Below are 21034 nucleotides of genomic sequence, written 5' to 3' on the forward strand. Positions count from 1 at the left end.
ACTTATTATAACGAAACAAAATTATTGGCACACTTCATTAAAATATAAAAAAACAATAACAAAATAGTAAAATATAAACAAATTAATATTTTGTAGCCAAGCCCTTTTGCTGGATGACTGCCTCCAGCCGTCTTGGCATCGATGAAACCAATTTTTGGGTGGTTTCTGCCCCAATATTCTGCCATTCCTCCACCAGTGCCACCTTCAACTCTGCTTTTGTTGAAATAGCACGCTTCTTAACGCGCCTATCTAGCTCTTCCCACAAATGTTCAATTGGATTTAGATCAGGCGACTGAGGCGGATGCGGCAATGTATGTTTGATGTGGTGCGCAAGCCACATACGCACATCATGAGCAGTATGCTTGGGGTCATTGTCGTGTTGAAATGAAAATGAACCGGACAATTTCAGCTTTTCGGCACTTTTTTCACGTTCCTCTTCAGGATTTCCATATAATACTTTTTATCCATTATGCCGTCAATGAATTCCAGCTCACCAACCCCTGCAGCGGACATGCAGCCCCACACAATGACTCCTCCACCACCATGTTTTACAGTCGCAGCAAGGTTCTGTTTTTGCAGTTCGGTGTTAGGCTTTCTCCACACAGTTTGGCGGCCATCCGATTGAAAGATATTGAATTTGCTTTCATCCGAGAAGAGTACATTGTCCCAAAAGTCACTTGGCTTGCTTAAGTACTCCTTCGCATAGGCTAAACGCTTCTTTTGGTTCACTTTAGAAATGAGAGGTTTGCGTCTAGCCACGCGCGAATTGTAGTTCTCCTCATGCAATACCCTCCGGACCGTTATTGGATGAATATCCTTTCCCATCTCTTCCTTAACTTCTGCTGCGATTTGTGTGGAGGATATTCTTGGGTTTTTTTTACCTTCTTGACTATTTGGCAGCGTTCGCGGTCGTTTAAAGCCTTAGGCCTGCCCGTACGTTTCACGCTTTTCAAAGATGAAGCGCTCTTGAAACGTTGAACAATGCTTCGTATGGTGTAGCGACTTCTGTCCATCATTTCACCAATCTCAGAGTATGATTTGCCCTGATTATGCAAATATAATATTATTTTGCGCTGAGATTCGGTGGTTTCACTTTTTTTGCTGCTCATTTTACAAAAATTTAAGCAAAGTTTGCTGTAATTGAAGGCACTATGATGTTTGTAGTTTGAATTTTGACAAAAACTTAATTGCTTGTGTGAACATAACGGGACTTTTGAAAGAGGGTTGCTAGATCAATAAAATTTAGACGAAAAAGCCTGATAAAACTTAAGTGTGCCAATAATTTTGTTTCGTTATAATAAGTACTTTTTTAATATTATAATTAGTGTTAATTAAATATAAAAGATAATAAAATGAGTTCAAGGAAATATGATTGGTAATATGTTCTTCTATCAAGCCCGTTTTTTTTGCGATTAAAAATCACTTCATAAGTGGACAAAAAGTAATGTTAAAGTGAAAGTAGCTTGCTGTGCCAATACTTTTGTTCATCACTGTACATACATATATACATTTTGTTTAATATAAACAAATACGTATTTTTGTATGTACATATGTATGTACATATAGTATGTACATGCGGATATTATTTTGTGTGCCAATACGATAAGATGCTAAAACAGTATGGCAAACAGTGTGCAAAGAAAAATTAGCGAAAAATATTTGTAAAAAAAAAAATAAAAAAATAATAATATTTTTTTCACTACTGGTTTTTTCGGTGTCGCATATATATTTGATAGTATTTTCAAAAGTACAATTTACTTAAATAGAGTGAATATTTAACAAATACGAGTAGTAGACGGTAGCAAATATTTGAGTAAGCAATTGAGAAATTTAAAGATACGAATACTTTTCGTTATCAACAAACAATGTTGAACGCAATAAGAAAATTTGCAATCTAACAACCAAGGCCTGATACCAAAGTCGTAGGTGGAAGAACTGATTAAAATTAAACTTCATAGGATTATTTCCAAATGTTCCTAGATTATTATAATTTTTTTTTTTTAATTTTAATTATGCCGTACGCTTTATTCGGGTTATATTTTTAATTTATCGAAAAATCAATTCATTTCATTAACATACATACCTGCATTCAATTCTATACTGAAAAGCGTTTAAAGATAATTTTATTAACTCTTCCATTCAGTTAATGAATTTCCTCATGAGTTTAGTAATAACAATTAAATGAAATTCAGTTCAAACCACCACCACTTTATTCAATTCAAGCTCATTTTATTCAATTTAATTTAATTAAATGTGACTCCAATTAGACCAGCGTTGCAGTAGTGGCCTAGGGTTACACTAAGCATTTAAATATTATTGTGGTTGTTGTATTAGTTTATTAAACCCAGCCAGTGCGGTGTAGTCACCGATCGCCATCATCTAACGGTAGGCCCAGGGAACTTGCTGTTTCGACAGGTTGGATTCAGAGGGAGAGGGGTGGTAGATGAATGCGTTTGATGGAGCATGTGAAAAGCTAGTTAGAGTCGTGCGGGTGCCTTCACATGCAGGACATTGTTTGGTATGTTGGGGTCAATTCTGGATAAGTAGGAGTTTAACCTGCTCCAGTATCCAGAACGTAGTTGCGCCAAGGGTACGCGGGACTCTCGGGGAAGGTGGAGCTCGATGGTGCCATTCCTTTGGCAGCCAGGTCTACGTTACCGGAATGACTCAGGTTTTTCCCGACCACGGGCTGCCGGGGCTTTGGGCTTTGGGGCTTTGAATAAATTTCGCAAAGAACGCCGCCCCGATTTTGCAAGAGACAAAATGGCTTAGAGTTCTGTTACAAATAAAGATCCCGGTGAATGGAAAAAATAGTATTTAGTGACGAAAAGAAGCTCATTCTGCATGGGCCCGAGTGACACAATTACTATTGACTTAAGAAAGGAAGAAAGATACTAGAGTCGACATCACAGCCGTGAAAAGTTGGTGTCATGGTATGGGGAGCAATATCGCACTGTGCCGCGTTGAATTGAAAATTTTAGATGACAAAATGACGAGAAACAGCTATAAAGCTCTGTCGGAATCATGTTTTCCCTAGCTTCGAGAAACATTTGGACCTATTAACTAGATCTTTCTACAGGGTAATGCACCTGTAGACACTTGAAGTGTGATCAAAACTTGGATTGCGTTGCAAAAAGTTGAAACTTTGGCACGGCCGCCGTATTCCCTAGATATGAACATTATTGAAAATCTATGTGGACGGCTTGCTCGCTCGTAGGGTTAATGAGAATTGGCCACAATTTGAATACCAAAATGTTTTAATTCGAATCATTAAAACGGTCTAGTTCGTAATATCATTAGGCTATCTGGACAATCCATTCATCAACATACAGGGTCCAGCACTCGAAGTGTAACCACCAGCTTCAGACCGCTCGCGCAGTTGATGCACGCGCCTCAGCTGTCTGTTAGTTGGCTAAATGACAGTCCAATGTATTGTTTACAAGCGCGCGGAAGCATGTAGCCGAGAGTAAACGCGAAAAAAGAAAATTAGTAATGGATTTCAAATGGAATAGTGTGATTGCATTATATTTGGCTGGAAAATCACAACCAGCGATTGTTCGTGAGCTCGAGCACCTTAAAGTAAATAAAGTTTTTGTTTATCGCACCATTACTCGTTACGATGATACTGGTCGCATCGCGAAACGTCATGAAGGTGGTCGTCAAAAAACTTCAAGCATCACGTGAAATGGTTCAAAAAGTGAAGAACCGACTTAAGCGAAATCCCCGACGAAGTGTCAAATGACTGTTCACTAAACAGGGCTAGTTTACTGGGACGGCAACCCTTGGTCGGGAAAAACCCGAGTCATTCCGGTGACGTAGAACCGGCTGCCACGGGAATGTATAAACAACAAACTGCTCAGCAAGCTGTTCTTCTTAGGCTGCCGCCTCCCAGGCACGTTAAGAGACACCTATTACACTACGCCGATGAGATCCAGGACAAAACAATCAGACACCTACTCGACCGGACAGTGTTTAGACAGACCGGGAGACTGTTACCACCTTCATAAGCTCCCGTCCAGTGAATGTCGTAATCGGAGTCCAACCACCACCCCATTGCAGATGAAGAGCTCCAGCTTCCCCGTGAGACCCGCCTAACACTGACACAATTACGTTCTGGATATTGTAGCAGGTTAAAATCCTACTTATCCAGAATTGACCCCGACATACCAAACTTGTGTTAGACATGTGAAGGCACCCCGTACGACACCAACCACCTTTTCACATGCTCTTTACAACCCACTCATCTAACACCCCTCTCCCTCTGGACCCAACCTGTCGAAACAGCAGGTTTCCTGGGCCTACCTTTAGATGAGCCTGACGAAGACGACCGATGATATACTCTTCACTGATGGGCTTCTATTACTGCTACAACAACAACAACGAAGTGTCAATCAAATGGCGAAAGAACTGAAAATATCTGACCGTAGAATCCGCCGCATACTGAAAAATGATTTCAGAGTCAAGCCTTACAAGATCCAAAAGGCGGATGATCTCACACCAAAGCAGCAACATGTCAGACTTGAGAGAGCGAAGGAGTGCTTGGCTGAATGCGGTCAATTTCCAAACACTGTGTTTTCTGACGAGACAATTTTTCAAATTGAGCAATTCGTAAACTTCCAAGACGATAGGGTTTATTTGCACGACCGTTCCCACGAGAATTTGAGTTACCGATTGGCCACAGGAGGCAGCACCCGCTAAAGGTTTGTAACCGCAGATGGGAGCTCTCCAATCGTTTTCATCGAGCCTGGCGTCAAGGAATGCGAAATATTATCGGGGAAGTTTTCTGGAGGTTGCTTTGAAGCCGTGGGCAGACAAACATTTCGGTGGCAGACCATGGACGTTTCAAAAGGGATCGACACCATCTCACAATGGCTAAAAAACAACGTTCCAAACTTCATAACGTCCACATAATAGCTCTCAAAGTCACCAGACGCGAATGCGATGGATTCTTCTCTTTGGGCCATTTTGGAGACCAAGGTCCGAACTAAAAGATTTACCAGTCTCGAGACGCTGAAAAAAGCCATTGTCCGCGAGTGGGCGAAAATACCTGCAAGTCACATTCGCGCAGCTTGCGATTCGTTTCTGGCATAGTCAAGTATGGAGTATGACGATAGACGAGGCTAGTTTACTAGGACAGCAGCCCTTGATCGGGAAACGACGGCATGTAATAAAAAGGAAGGTGGCTTTGGGAAGTGTTACGTGGGCGGAATGGGCGAAGATTACAACTAAACAGAGAAGTTAGTAAACTCAATGTAATTCTGGTTGGTATATTTACATGTTGGTGCAATTCTTTTCCTCTTCCTCTTAATTGGCTCACGCGATTTTGGCCGAGTTTAACAAAGCGCGCCAGTCGTTTCTTTCTCGTGCTTACCGGCGCCAGTTGCACACACCAAGTGAAGCCAATTCCTTCTCCACCTAATCTTTCCAACGCAAAGAAGGTCTTCCTCTTCCTCTGTTACCACCAGCTGGTACCGCATCGAATACTTTCAAAGCCGGAGCGTTTGTATCCATTCGGACAACATGACCCAGCCAACGTAGCCGCTGGATCTTTATTCGTTGCGCTATGTCTATTTCGTCGTAAAGCTTATACAGCTCATCGTTCCATCGTCTTTCTCTCGAATTTTTCTCTCAAACACTCCAAGCGTCGCTTCATCGGATGTTGTCATCATCCACGCTTCTGCGCCATACTTTAGACGGTCGGTTCTACGTTACCGAAACGACCCGGATTTATATCCGGCCAAGGACTGTCACTCCAACAGCATTCCCCATATGTAGGTAGGGGGAATGTTTATGCTGCTATAACAACAACAACGGGCATGATGAGAGCCTTGTAGAGTGTTAGTTTTGTTCGTCGAAAGAGGACTTTACTACTCATTTGCCAACTTAGTCCAAAGTAGCACTTGTTGGCAAGAGAAATTCTACGTTGGATTTCCAAGTTAACTTACCGTTATGTAAACAATGAAGTGAGGAATATTATTATTTTCTTTTGTTTTCAGAACTTAAGAATGTAATGAAAGAATAAATAAATAAAATATGTTTTGTACTATAAATTTATATTGTTTTTAAGTCAATTTAAGGTGTACGCAGACTTTCAACAAAAGAAGTAATTATTGTATAATAGGGTAATAGTTGCAAATGATTTGACCACAACACAGTATGTGAGTACCATTAGTTTGGATAAAAATTATAAAAAAAAAGGGGAACTATTGGCTGGCCGACGTGCGATAGATAATATTTCCATGACGCATTTAATGAAGTTATTATAATAATATAAAATAGCTTTGCACAGATGTACAAATATTCGAGTGTACATAGAACAATATTTAGAATGAGGTGTTGTGCCTATTATGAAAACAATAAGGCAAGTAATAGAAATATAAATATAATTTTATATCAATTCTCTGGTACCGACACAAGAACAACGGTCGGTCGGTTCTACGTAAAGACCCGGATTTATATTCGGTCAAGCAGTACAACCGTAACATTCCCCGTACATTTATAGGGAATGTTTATGCTGCTACAATAACAACAAAAACCGCAAGCCTGAATCGCGTCACGCAGAAAATTGAACGGACAAGGCAGACAGAACATCGAGTGAGCTAGACGACTTGCCACTCATCAATTAACACCCAAAATAGCCTAATCGTATTACTTATGCATTATTTAATGTTTACATGTACATATGCATGTAGGTGTGTGAATTACTAGTTTTCGCACTGCTGATAAGCGTTATCAATTCAATGATAATTTTCTAGTGCAAAACAATCGGGGTGGAAGACAAACACCTTATTTATGAGAATTTATTGAGGAGTGTTTATAGTGATTAAGTGTACATAAGGAGAGATGAGATGAAAAAGTGAGGAAAAAAATAGTAAGGGTAGTGAAAAAACAGCGAACAGAAACTAAAATAAAAACAAAATTATAATATTAAAGACAATAAATTTAGGTGGAAGGTTGATTTTACTTTGTGGTAGTGTGAATAAAATATTGGTGAAAAAGGTAAAAATGTTATCATCACAATAAAACAAGACTTTTTTTTGCATCACCTTTTAGTTGTTATTTTATCAAATGTCAATTTAGTTCAGAGTCAGCATCAGCTAGTAACACTCAACGTTTAAAACTGATTAACAATAATTTTCTAGAAGTGCAAAATATGCACAACTAGTGTAAGTTGTGATTCGCCGCGCATTCTAAAGCGTCAATTAGGATGTTATCAAATTTTTAAATAACCATAACAATAACGTAAGCAAATAACGACAACTACTAAGCCTCAAGTTTTTTTATACTATTCTCTGCCCAATCTAACACCGCGGGATTAACCTTCTAAATATGGCATGTAAGGTTCAAGCGAGCGTATTATGTGAAAAGCTTAAGCCCGCCGTCAACCAACTGATTGGACCTTATCAGGCTGGCTTTAAACCTGGAAAATCTACAATCGATCAGATATTCAATATGCAAAGTCTTTAAAAGGACCCATCGAAGGAGAATCGACACACACCATGCTTTCGTCGATTTCAAAGCTGCATTCGACAGTACGAAAAGGAGTTACCTGTATGACACGATTTCTGAATTTATTATCCTCGCGAAACTAATACGGCTATGCAAATTGACGTTGCTCAATACCAGCAGCGGAGTCAGATTTGGGAAGGACCTATCCGAGCCGTTTGATACCAAACGAGTTTTCAGACAGGGTGACTCGATGTCGTGTTACTTTTTTAACCTGATGTTGGAAAAGATCGTGCGAGCCACAGGACTTAATCACTCAGGCACAACTTTTCATAAGAGCGTACAATTCTTGGGGTATGCCGATGATATTGATATCATTGGCTTTAAAAATCGCGCTGTTAGTTATCGTTATCGTATAGTTATCAATTCAAATATGAAGATATTTTGGAGACCCAGTCTTTATTGAAAGTTTTATATTTTTGCACAATGGTGTATCTATAATATGTATGTACATATTTATATTCCACGAAACTGCTGGCGTGATTCAGTAACAAAACAGAAGCTAAAGGGGAGCTAAACAAGATTTGATTTCAAAATAAACTACTTGGTTGGTCAAGTCAGTTGATATCATAAATAAAGAAGATGTCTGAAGAAGAAACTGTCAGTCAACAGGCCAATATGACCTAACTTTTAAGCATAAATTTTCCATTCTATGTATTATGTTTTGATACAATAAAAAAGAATCGAACTCCAAGGAAAAGTTTTCAAAAGCACGTTTTTCACTTTAGACAGAAAACATGCACACACCAAACAAAAAAAAAAAACAAAAACAAAAAAACAAAGTACAAATCTAAATAAATAACAAATGAATATGAAAACGCACAATCATTCGCGTAGGCAGCGCATGTGGGATATCTACTGTGAGCAAATACAAGATATAAAGGGTTTTTCAGTAAGAGCACTTCAACTTTTGAACTTTTTTGAATAAAACACAAACGGTTTGACTTTTTTAACTAATTTTTTTTTTATTATCGAGTTTGAACATATACATTTAAGTATGAAATTCGATTTCTTTTGCATGACCACCGCGTGCACGTTTTACGAAGTCCAATCGTTGAACCCAATTTTCGACCACTCTTTTGCATAAATCGGCCGAAATTCCAGCAATTTCGCGTTCAATTTGGCTCTGAGCTCACAAATCGTCGCCGGCTTGTTACTGTAGACCAATGACTTCACATAACCCCAAAACGGGACGGCTTGTTAAATGGACCGTACAATGGCGGTAATGCTCTTAAAGTAGCAGCAACAGAACGATTATTTTCATAAAAAATTTGCACGATTTGCAATCGTTGCTCAAGTGTGTAGCGTTCCATGATGAAATGTATACTAATGAAGTTTACAAATGACAAGCGAAAAATAAAAAATATTGCGTCGTTCGCCCTCCCTATCGGAAAAAGTTGAAGCGCACCTATTGAACAACCCTATATTTTAAGTAAAATTTATTTTCTTTAAAATAGTAAATTGTTTTTAGGTGATTCTGTATTGTCTGGACTGTAGAAAAACACGTTTCTAGCTCAGATGGCAATAAAACAAAGGAAAACTTTAAAACCAATAATTGTAGATTTTTAATCGAATAACAGCAACATTTTTGCAAGGTAAAAAGGAAAGTGTAAATAACACATATGTGAGTGTGTACATATGTATGGTATGTGAACACTCATGTGTAGGGCTAGGCAAGAATATGACGCAAATTAAATAAAAATAAATTAAAAACATATTAATTTAAAAACGTTTAATAACAATAGCACAGCCACATTGACAAGTTCTGGAAATTTAATTGTTTCTTATTCAATTTTTGCCATTTCTTCATGAAAATATAATTCATTTGCCTATAAAAACAATATAAACCCAAGTTTTAAATTTCAACGACTTGTCATCGAAATTTCAAAATTGTTACTCAGCAGTTTTAAGAAAAGCTCATTGACCTGCATATACATATGGCCTACATATACGTATAGCAAGAAGCAATTAAAATTAATCAGTAAGTGCCTGTGCTATAGTTACTAAAGGCACAGTACAAACTACAATTAACAAAATAAAATAAAATTTACAAGTTTATCAGGGGTTTGCTCACCTATTCAGCGAAAATTATTGTTAATGCCAAAAAGCGTAACAAGAAGTCGCAAAGCTGTTTCGAGGCCAGAGCTGAGTACTGGATTTGGCCTGTGGAAACCCACTTTGCGCCTCCTAAAATATACAGAACCATTACGACAGCCTCGAAATATACGAGGTGTGTTCAAAAAGTATCGAGAATTTTGCGTTTTTTTCAAAAATTATTTATTTATTCTTTAATATCTATTTTGTCCCTTCCAAAGTAATCCCCATGAGCCAACGTTTTTTCCAATCTTCGAAGCACTTCAAACAATCATTTTGTTTATCTTGTTCAGCTCCTCCTTGGATGCCGTCTTTATCTCGTCAATCGTAGCGTAGCGTTGTCCTTTCATGGGCCTCTTCAGTTTCGGGAACAAGAAAAAGTCATAGGGGGCCAGATCTGGGGAATACGGTGGCTGTGGCATCATTAGAGTGTTGTTTTTGGCCAAATTGTCGCGCACAAGCAACGATGTATGAGCAGGCGTGTTATCGTGATGCAAGAGCAAATTTTTGTTCGTCCACAAATCCGGGCGGTTCTGGCGGATTGCTTCGCGCAAATTGCGCATAACTTGCACGTAATATTCCTTACCCTGTGACAAGAACTCACGATGCACAATGCCACTACAATCGAAAAAAACGGTAAGCAAAACTTTTACATTCGACCGACCCTGGCGCGCTTTTTTCGGTCTTGAGATGATTGAGCTTTGGTTTCCACGTCATAACCATAAACCCACGATTCGTCATGGGACCCCTCTGGAGCAAATTTGAGCGTCGCGGACAGAGTCCAACATCTCATTAGCAATGTTCAAGCGATGCTGCTTTTGATCGAAATTAAGCAGTTTTGGTACGAATTTTACGGGCATGAGCCAATCGATATGTTTAGGTTCTCAGCAACTTCTCTAACGGTGATTCGACGATTGGCCAATACCATTTTCTTCACTTCATCAATTTTTTCGTCTGCTGTTGAAGGGCTCGGGCGTCCGGTACGCTTTTCGTCGTTCACATCTTCTCGGCCTTCTGAGAACATTTTGTACCACCGATAAACGTTGCTTTCGTCCAAAGAACCTTCTCCGTATGCCACAGCCAACATTCGCAATGTATCGGCGCACTTACATAATTTCGTTTTTTACACAAAATTTGATACAGGCTCTTTGATCCATTTTTTGAATAGATAAAAATCGAAGAGGAGCCGAAACACGTGCAAGCAAAGCAGCTGTCAACAATTAACTAAACATTCAAATTGGCCGAACTCGTCGGCATGAGTGAAGACATGAGTACCAACATATCGCCACAAAAAAATCGAAATTCTAATATACGTAACCCGCGAAAATTCAAAATTCGCCATACTTTTTGAACACAGCTCGTACAGACTAGAATAGAACCTCAATTATGCAACAGCGTCTGCGAAAATTTGGACCATCGGATGGAGGTATGCCGCCGAGACCGCTATTTTGTTCCATACCAATATTATCATAATAAAGAGAAATGACAATTATTTCCTAAAAAAATTGTATTTTTTTCAAAATCAACACCGGCCCTTGAAACTTAACCACCCTTTATATATTATATATAATTGGCGCGTACACCCTTTTTGGGTGTTTGGCCGAGCTCCTCCTCCCATTTGTGGTGTGTGTCTTGATGTTGTTCCACAAATGGAGGGACCTACAGTTTCAAGCCGACTCCGAAAGGCAGATATTTTTTATGAGAAGCTTTTTCATGGCAGAAATACACTCGGAGGTTTCCATTACCTGCCGAGAGGCGACCGCTATTAGAAAAATGTTTTTCTTAATTTTGGTGTTTCACCGAGATTCGAACCTACGTTCTCTCTGTGAATTCCGAATGGTAGTCACGCACCAACCCACTCTGCTACGGTGGCCGCCATATACATAGTTATTACAATATAAAACAGAAAAAAATTCACACACATACTGTATATATAGATATATGTATATGTATAAGTATTCCTACAGCAATTTATTTTAGTTAAATCGATTCAATAATGCCGAAAGGGAAAAATTGCACCCCAGCTCTTCGAAAAACATTCAACGAGTTGCAAAATACCGGATTATCCTATAGTGATATATCAACACAATTAAATGTTTCAAAAACGATGGTTTTTAAAGACTACTAGCCAGATTGATAGGATGATCGTTAGATTGTCAAAACAGTATCCCAGAAGGAGGGGTGCTGACATCCATCGAGAAGTTTTCATTCATCTGGAAAAGCCAATAACAAAAAGAACAGTTGCGCTTTGATTGGCAGAAGCAGGACTTCAAACTCGACTCGGACGGAAGAAGCCATTGGTAACAGCATTGCAACGACAACGATGAATTGAGTTTGTTCGAGAGCACATACCCTAGTCTCAAAAGCAGTGGCGTTAAGTTCTATTCAGCGATGAAACAAAAATAGAGTTGGAAAAATCGAATATTTTTTGGTATTGCTATTGTCAAGTTCCAAGCGTATATGGTATATGTATTTTATTTTAGATAGTATAATCTCCTATCGCCGCATTCTCATTCAACTTCCAAAGAAGAGTGTATGTAAATTGTGTGCCTGTATTGATTTGATTCTATTCTCATTAAATTTGTTTTCTTTGCGTCTGGCAGTGTACTATTTCAGCCAGGCATTTCAGTTAGGGCTTGTCCGAGCTTCAATCACAACCGCAGTGTTGCATGATTTGTGAAAGTATCACGTTCGATGTAAAATTCTTTTAACATTGTCAAAAGCATCACGTTCGAAGTGTCAAAAATTCGGCAAGTGTTGCGCGCGAATACAAATAAATCGGCATCAAAAATTGTTTGTTTGCCGAACATCAGAAGAGTATCAGTAGAGCAATTGCAACAGTGTTGCAAATTGTCATCAGTGCAGCAGTATCGCCGTTTTTATTACGTGCCTCGAACAAGCCCTTATTGTTAATTCGGCTGACATGTTAGGAGTTTTGCAATTTATAAATGCTATTTAAGTTGTTAATTTATTTTACATATAAATAAAAAGTGTTTGAAACATGTGTGTTGTTAAAGAGATCTAATAATGCTATAAAGATATGCAATAAGTGCACTTATCATATCAAAAATTGGTGAAGATACAGGACAAATTTAGAACAACTATTATTAACCGAATAGTTGCGAGGTTAGTTTTAGCAAAACACACATCAAACCTACATTTCCTGAGAGTTTCATAGAAAAATCCCAAATATTTCTCACAAAGAGCGAATGGGCCACCGTGCAAACACCTAAAGTTTTCTCATAGCATAGCTTCTCATAACTAGTTTTATACAATATTTCTTTATTTACTTTTCATTTCACTGCTTTCGACCATAAATATTTTCTTAACAATAATTCACATGTTATTATTTTTAATGGGAAACTTTTAGTATAATGTTACATGTGTTGAAAAAGGTTATACGGGGAGATAGAGGGGTGTATCCCCATCCTAAAACTGAAAACCGCACCCTCCGGAGGCTCATAGTTTTTAAGTAACTTATTGTTAAAGTTGTGTAATTTAGCAAAACGTTGGTGTTACCAGACACCTGAATAAGAACGAAGTTCGCATGCTGACACGTTCAGTTTGTAAATCTGCAGTATTTTTTGCTTTAGTTTAGAATTGAGAAACATTTTCCAAAATATAAACATATAAATTTGAATTTTACAGAAGGGTAGACTAGAAGGGTTTTCGCAAATTGGTAGAATTTTTGCTTAGAACTTCCCCCGGTCGCGCTTCTCAAAAATAACGCTCATTAGTCCAACTCCGGCTACATCATCCACGGTATTTTTGCCTGAACTTCTTTCTGCGTGGGCGGCCTTCGGCCGCGATTCAAAAAAAATAATCCTCATCATAAAAAAAAATAACGCCATCCTCAGTATTTTTGTATAGAACTCCTTTCCACGTTAAAACCATTGAGCCCAAAATTAAAAACGTCATACGCGAGTGGGTACTTTGAAGGTAAATAATTACCAACCTATTATTTGCGGAATAATTTGGAGTTATAAAGGTTGTTCCTGAGCCACTCCCTAACATATTAACCAAGTTTCAATTAATAAGTCATTATAATTTGCCTAAAAATACCCATGGTACATTATATCAAATCCGAGCCTTTTTAATTATCAACAAAAAAAAAACTTAAACTAAAAAAAATATTAACCACAAATTATTTTGCAAATATTTACCAGCCATTTTTATTGTGTTGTTGTGTACAATGTTGTTACTGTTTTCCTCCTTTTATCGCCTTCTGATAATACCGTTTTTTTATTATACCGTATAAGCAGATGTTTTAGTTATTTTTTTAGAGATCCTTGTAATAAAATATTTTCGTTGTGATTGTTTTTATTTAGCTGGCGAATACGTTTTTTTCTTAACGTTTAATATTTAAATATTTTGTTGAATTTTAATTAATATTATAATTATCTACTTATTCTTCAATACGTATGTATTATTTGACAGTCAATTATTTACCAATATGGTTGAACATCGTCGACACAGCACACACATATAAAGGAGAACTAAAAACTTTTTAACCTAATCTTTTCCGGATGATTTTGTTACGTATGTATGTATGTACAAACTATTCCTAAATACGCAGTAGAAATTAAAATTGCTACAGACACGCAAAAAAAAGCATGGCAAACACCCTGATTGAAAGATGGATGTTAAAAGAAATGTATACAGTTCATCACGCCGCACCAGACCAATTCAAGCCGAACCGTACTAAAAATCAAAGCCAAAAACCAAGAACAATGCCAATGCGAAAACATTTGGTACGCTTCGCTCCGCCTAACCATTTAGCACTAACTGTCGGCACAGAGTAAAAAACCGACGAAGAGAACTGACAACGCACCGGCTGGTTATCGTTCATATTCGTCTCTCATATAATGTTTTGTGTTTATGTAGTTATACTTCGTAACTGGTGCTCTTCCGATGGTGCTGATTTTATTTTTGTTTTGGTGATTGAGAAGAGACATCGTTGGAAACCGGTGCCGTTACCGGTGTTAGTGCTAGCGCCGGTTGTTGGTTGTGTGAATATTTATATTTGTTATAATTACTCGTATTATGTTGAGCACACGCGCAATTACGCGCCCATTCCCGCCTTGTAGAAAAGTGGAACGAAAATTAGGTTGCGCGTTTTGACGTAAATGAAGTCATCGCATACTCATGTGTATAAAAGCAAAATAGTCTTTGCGATAGTGGTACACGTGGTATCCCCACTTTTTCTCTTCAATATGTCCATCCCATTCACCCAATCCCACACACACCATCGGATCAGCAGATATTAAATTATTATGCGACAGCCCTTGCTTTCGCTTTAACATGCGGAAATATTTGGAACGGTGCTAATTTGTAGCTGTTTGGTGCTAAATGTAGAAGAAGGAGTACATACATATGTTATTTGGTCACTTGTGTTCAAATTGAAATTGAGATACTCTCTTTTTATTGTCGTTTATTATTTCATTTCTGCTTGGTTGTGTTTTATTTATGTGTGTGTGCGTTTTTATTTATTTATTTCGGCTTAATCATTCCCCTGTTTCGAATTCGTAGCAAAGTTTTGAAGTATAAAAAACCACATGACCCACAGTTCGGCAAATCATAAATAGTTGCCATCTCTGTTGATATTGCATAATTAAATAGTAAACAATTTTCCAACTCAATAGAAGTTATCTGCCATTTATGAATAGGAATTTTATTGAAATTATTTAAATAAAAACAATTTTAATTGATTTTTTTTAAATAAGGAAGATAATAAACAATAATTTATCCCACATACTCACACAGATGTAAATTCGTAATTGTTAATTTCTAATAAGTTTAAAAATTCGTGGAAGATATAAATCAACAAATGTTCTTCTTTTTTCACTTACTTACAGAAAAGTAAGCTGATTTGAGTTCTGTTTTCTCTGTTAGGTGTCCACATCTGTGATTAACATTCATATTAATTCTTTGTCAATAATTACTCCAAGATATTTGATTGTGTTAATTTTTTCAATTTTTTGTTGTTTATTTGTAATTCATATATCGCACTAATGCTAATTTATAGTATTTTTGTCTTCCTTTCATTTAATTTAAGTTTGTTCATTTGTAACCCTTTAGTGACCTTGTCTATATTAGCTAATATTTTATTTTTACATTCTTCCTCACTTTCACTTCATAATAAATAAGGGTATCATCATCATATAATACTATTTGGCATATCTTTACAACTATTTCAAAATCTTTTATACACAAAGTAAATAGTATAGGTCCAGTATAGTCTTTCCACATTTTGACATAATACTATTTACTTTCGTTCTTTGGTGTATATCTTCTAAGTATTACTTAAATCATTCTAATCCACGTCTCGAATCCCATATTTGTACACCAATTCCGACGGTAAACAACCCCAAAACTTTGGGTGTAACCTTCGACAGTTTGCTCTTCTTCTCAGCGCACACAACCGCAATTACCACTAAAGGCCAAAATTGCAACAAGGTCCTCAAATCGCTTGCCGGCAGCACTTGGGACAAAGACAAAGAACTGTTGCTATCGACATTTAAGGCAATTAGTCGGCCGGTTCTGAACTATGCTGCGCCTATCTGGCCGCCTGGAACTAGTAACACGCAGTGGATAAAGCTGCAGACATGCCAAAATACGGACAGCGACCGGCCGCCTCCTGATGCCCCCTGTTCAACACCTTCACAAATGTTCAACACAACGAGGCACAAATGCTCCCAGTAATGGAGCATAACAAACTGCTCAGTAAGCAGTTCCTGCTAGGATGTTACCGCAGGTTTCACCCCTGCAGATACCTGCTTGGCCCTGAGCCACCTCCCAGGCACGTCAGAGACACCACTTAAACAACGCTGACGAAATCAAGGACAAAACTGACTGAAATTTACTGGACAAGACAATGTTTAGACAGACAATAAACGGCATTCACTTGAACCCCGTCATCACCTTCTTAAGCTCCCGTCCTGTGAATACCGTAATCGGAGTCCAACCTCCACCTATAGCAGATGAAGAGCTTCAGCGTCCACGTGAGACACGTGTAACACTGACACAATTACGTTCTGGATACTGCAGCAGGTTAAGCTCCTACTTATCCACAACCCGTCGAAACAGCATGTTTCCTGGGCCTACCTTTAGATGAGCTAGACGAAGACGACCGGTGATATGCCCTACACTTGCGGGGCTTCTATTACTGTTAACAAACAAACAATCGTAAGCCAAATAGTAAAAGATCTTTTAAAAAACGGTATTGTTGAAAAGTCAGAGTCGGTTTATGCTAGCCCAATAACTTTAATAAAAAAGAAAGTCGGTACAGATAGAATGTGTGTTGACCATCGTAAAATAAACGCCCATACGAAGAAAGAATATTCCCCGATGCTCAATATCGAAGAAACTCTGCAAGAAATTTCGAATTATAAGTATTATACAGCACTTGACTTAAATTCGGGTTATTACCAGGTGCCAATAGCTACCGAAAGTCAAAAATATACCTCGTTTATTACTACTGAAGGTCTATATAATTTTAGGTGCATGCTATTTGGACTTAAGAACGCACCAGCTGTATTTCAAAGGCTCATGGCAAAAATTTAAGACAGAATTAAATCATCTGACATGATGCACTACATGGATTATATCCTAGTAGGTAGCAACACAATCGACGAAATGTTTAATAAAATCACACGAGTTTTTCAAGCAATACGTGAGCTACATTTAACTCTTAATATTAAAAAATGTGAGTTCTGAAAAACAAACGGTGGTATTCAACCAGGGTTAAGGGAAACGATTGCAGTTGAACAATTTAAAACACCAACCAACGTTCACGAAGTTCGCCAATTTTTAGGGCTTAGTGGTTATTTCCGACGATTTGTTCCAAGGAATGCTATTTTATCTGAACCGTTAAGAAAACTTTTACGAAAAGACAGCCAATTTAATTGGGCAAACGACCAACAGATAGCTTTCGACAGGCTTAAAGATATTATTTCATCTCAACCAGTAATGGTGCCGTATAACGCGGAAGCAGAACATGAAATCCATACTGATGCCAGTACAATTGGTTTAGCCGCTCGTCTCGAAATCCCTTCGTTGGCGTATAGTTCATGACTATCATGACCGTATACAAAACTTCCTTTGGTTTCCACGAATGCGAAATTTTGTAAAAGCTTACATAAAATCTTGTGTTGACTGTGCTTGCAACAAAACCTCGAGCGGAAAGAGAGAAGGGGTGTATAACTACGATGATATGGAACCGATTCCTTTTAAAACTATACATCTAGATCATCTTGGTCCTTTTCCGCAAAGCTCCCGTAGGAACGAAGACATATTGGTTTTGGTTGACTCTTTTACCAAGTTTACAGTAATTCGTGCTGTTAAGAGTACTGCGACCAAACACGTGCTAGCAGTCCTCGACGAAGTAATAAGCTACATCGGAGTCCCTCATCGTTTTGTAACAGATCGTGGAACACCGTTTACATTTAAAGAATTTGCTAAATATTGTAAAGATTACGATATTAAACACATTAAAAACGCAGTTCGCACACCACGTGCGAAAGGGCTTGCCGAACAAACTAACCGAACATTGCTCAGTATGCTACGAACGATGCCACAAGCGGAAAAGAAATGGAACGACGAACTACGGGATATCCAATGGGTTTTGAACACAATACGTGATCAAACGGCAGGTCAAACCCCATACGAGTTAGTATATTCATTCAAACCACGAGATATTCTCAAAAATAAACTGACGGCAATTCTAAACGAGAGCGACACGCAAGATATTATAGATATCAACGACCTTCGACAAGCAGCAACCGTGTGAGTTAACCGACAACGAGCAAAATCCAAAATACGTTTCGACGCAAAGCATACCGCACCAACACAATACAAAGTAGGAGATTTGGTCTTAGCCGAGAACGAACCAGCAAGCACGGGGGAGTCACGAAAGTTGGAGCCTCGTTACAAAGGCCCCTTTATCATAAGCAAAACTCTTGATCGTGATCGATACGTCATAACCGATCTTCCAGATTGTTCACGCAAACAACGTCATTACACATCAATATTTTCTTCCGATAAACTTCGACCATGGTGTAATCTATCAGCTTTTGACGAACAACTTAGCGAGGGTGACGAAAGCACTGATGAAGAAAAAAACTAACAGCGAGGTCGCTTGTATATTCAGGAGTGGCCGACTGTAAACACATGGCAACCGTAAATGACGGCGATGTATGGCAACTGCAAGATGTTGTCATGATATTTTAAAATCGTCAACGGCAATAATCGAACGAACGGCGAAGACGACGGTCACTAACGGATTTAGGCGCCTCAAACGTTTTTTTTATTATATTCATGTTATTTTTTTACAATAAAGTATAATTTAAGCATGAGCTGAAAGAGTGTTTATTTTATAACTCGACGTATCCTGACATATTATATTACAGGTGCTGGTTGGCACTTATAGGGTCAATAAGGCCAAGATTCGATATGCTATTGGAACATTTTTAAGCGATGAAAAATATTAAAAAAAAAAAATTAACAAGTTCGCCGACGAATATATTTATTTTTTTATTTTCGATTATTTGTATGAAAAATGTAGCATACGGGTTTGCTACACTACTTTTAATATTAATAAACTGTAGGAAAAGAGACTCCTTTGGTATGGACAGAAAAATGGAAAAAGTATAACAGTGTTCATCGAACCGTGAGAGGACCAGATGCATGAAAATGATAACCGATTCAGGACGCACGGCCTAGCTCGAGATAATATCGCTATCTTCAACGCAAGAGTTTGCAAAATATGTTTAAAATAGCCCAAGAGAGGAAAGAAATAGAATACGATGACACCGAAATTTGTACGAGAACAGTTTTATCGAGCAAAAAAAAAACCGGCAGAATCTCAAGTAATTTTTTTACGTGTAATAAGCTTTTACATAGCAACTATGCATTAATAAAAAAGAAACAACAAATTTACATAAAAACAGGAATGCAGCAAAAACTGCAATTATAGGTGCCATTTTTATGTACGCCACCGTAAATAGTTATATATGCATTAACATACATTTGTACTGCAGAAGCCAAGTCGCCAATCGACCGGTTCCACATATGTATGTTTCTTTTTTCACTGATTTGTTTTTGGCCACAGTAATTCTGTGGCAACACGGCGCGATGTCACAATACCCAAATGACCATAAAAAAGAAAACCATGCGTACATATGCATATAATTTGCGTCGTTGTTTAAAACCTTAAATATGAAAGCTTTATAGCCAGCGGCAACCCACCAACAGTGAGAACAACAGAAAAAAAAGCTGGCACATGGCGGCAAAAGCATAAACATCTTTGTAAATGCGAAGCAAAGTATACAGTTAGAATTTAGAACTAAAAGAGAAATGTAGAAGTACAAATACATAGAAGTACAGAGAAACTTTAATAGAAATGAAAACTTCGTCACCTGAGAGCTAGAATGATAAAAGAGAATAAACAAAGCCGTTTAACTTGTTGGCACTAAACAAGAATGATAGAAACAAGATTGCGCTCATCAGAGAGAGCGTGACGTCACTTTTGTCAAGTTGTTAGTGTTAGCAACCATTTGCTCTTCACAATAAATTTAGTGCTTTTCATACCCAAAATGCGAAAATTTTTAAGTTTGGTGTTTGTTTATTTTTGCTTTTAATTTAAAGCTACCGAAACTATAAGTTAAAAAAACTGTATTATTAAACAAAAGAATGTTAAGAAAGGTCACTCTGAGAAGATTTTAGTGCTGATACAAATTTGTTGATTCTTATAAAGTTTGATATTTTGAAAGTGCAAATTTAATTTTTGCTCCTTTTAAGGTGAATATCCGTCTCTCAACTCTTCTTAACATTGAAAACCTTTTTACACATTTTAAAAAGCGTTTGAATTTACTGAATGCTAATTAAAATCATAGAGGTGGAATCGATTCTTCCGGTCCTCAATCCTTAGTGGGACATAGGGCATCAAGAGGTGTAATCATAGTAAAAATAAGCAAAAAAATACTGCAGAAACCATAACGAGATTTTTACAAAAAGAGTACCTTATCTTGTTACATAACCTACAGTATAGTAAAAAAGTCGTTCTCTTAACAGAAAAAAATCATAAATTAAATTTTACATAACCATAACACATTTGTTTAAAAAAACGCAAATTTTAAAGACAATTTGTTACGCATACAATGTTCTTTAAGTAATTCAATAATAAAAATTTGGTGTTTTATTTTCTTTAAATGGGCATTTTAGTGCGTTTTTATATCCAAAGCTAGGCAACACTGCAGTATCGAGAGAGAGATTTGACTGCTGAAAGCAGAAGAACACCAACAACAACTGCAATCGCGGGCAATGCGACCAGATATTTAAAAAAGTAAACTTAAATAAAACTAAGTGAATTATTGAACTAATTAAAAAAAATCTATATTTTACAAAATTATATGCGTTACATTTTAATTAGAACAGA

The 21034-nt window shown here is 37.5% G+C and overlaps 1 protein-coding gene across 4 annotated transcripts in view; it reads right to left on the reverse strand.

Moving 5' to 3' along the window:
* Positions 1–21034, reverse strand: part of LOC129239534 (probable serine/threonine-protein kinase DDB_G0280133) — a 67108-nt gene that overhangs the window by 20928 nt on the left and 25146 nt on the right. The window contains exons 1-2 of one of the 4 annotated variants that reach the window (XM_054877681.1): positions 14050–14360; positions 13764–13888 (exon numbers count right to left, since the gene is read on the reverse strand). The exons of 1 other annotated variant lie outside the window; for it this stretch is intronic. In XM_054877681.1, coding sequence (XP_054733656.1) covers positions 13764–13770 — 7 coding nt within the window. In that variant the 5' untranslated portion in view covers positions 13771–13888; positions 14050–14360. Of the gene's footprint in view, positions 1–13763; positions 14361–21034 lie in introns of those variants that run through there. 2 more of the 4 variants (XM_054876881.1, XM_054876096.1) reach the window with 2 other exon arrangements.

The sequence above is a fragment of the Anastrepha obliqua genome, chromosome 1 (genome assembly GCF_027943255.1).
Source record: "Anastrepha obliqua isolate idAnaObli1 chromosome 1, idAnaObli1_1.0, whole genome shotgun sequence".
Taxonomy (NCBI): Eukaryota; Metazoa; Arthropoda; class Insecta; order Diptera; family Tephritidae; genus Anastrepha; species Anastrepha obliqua.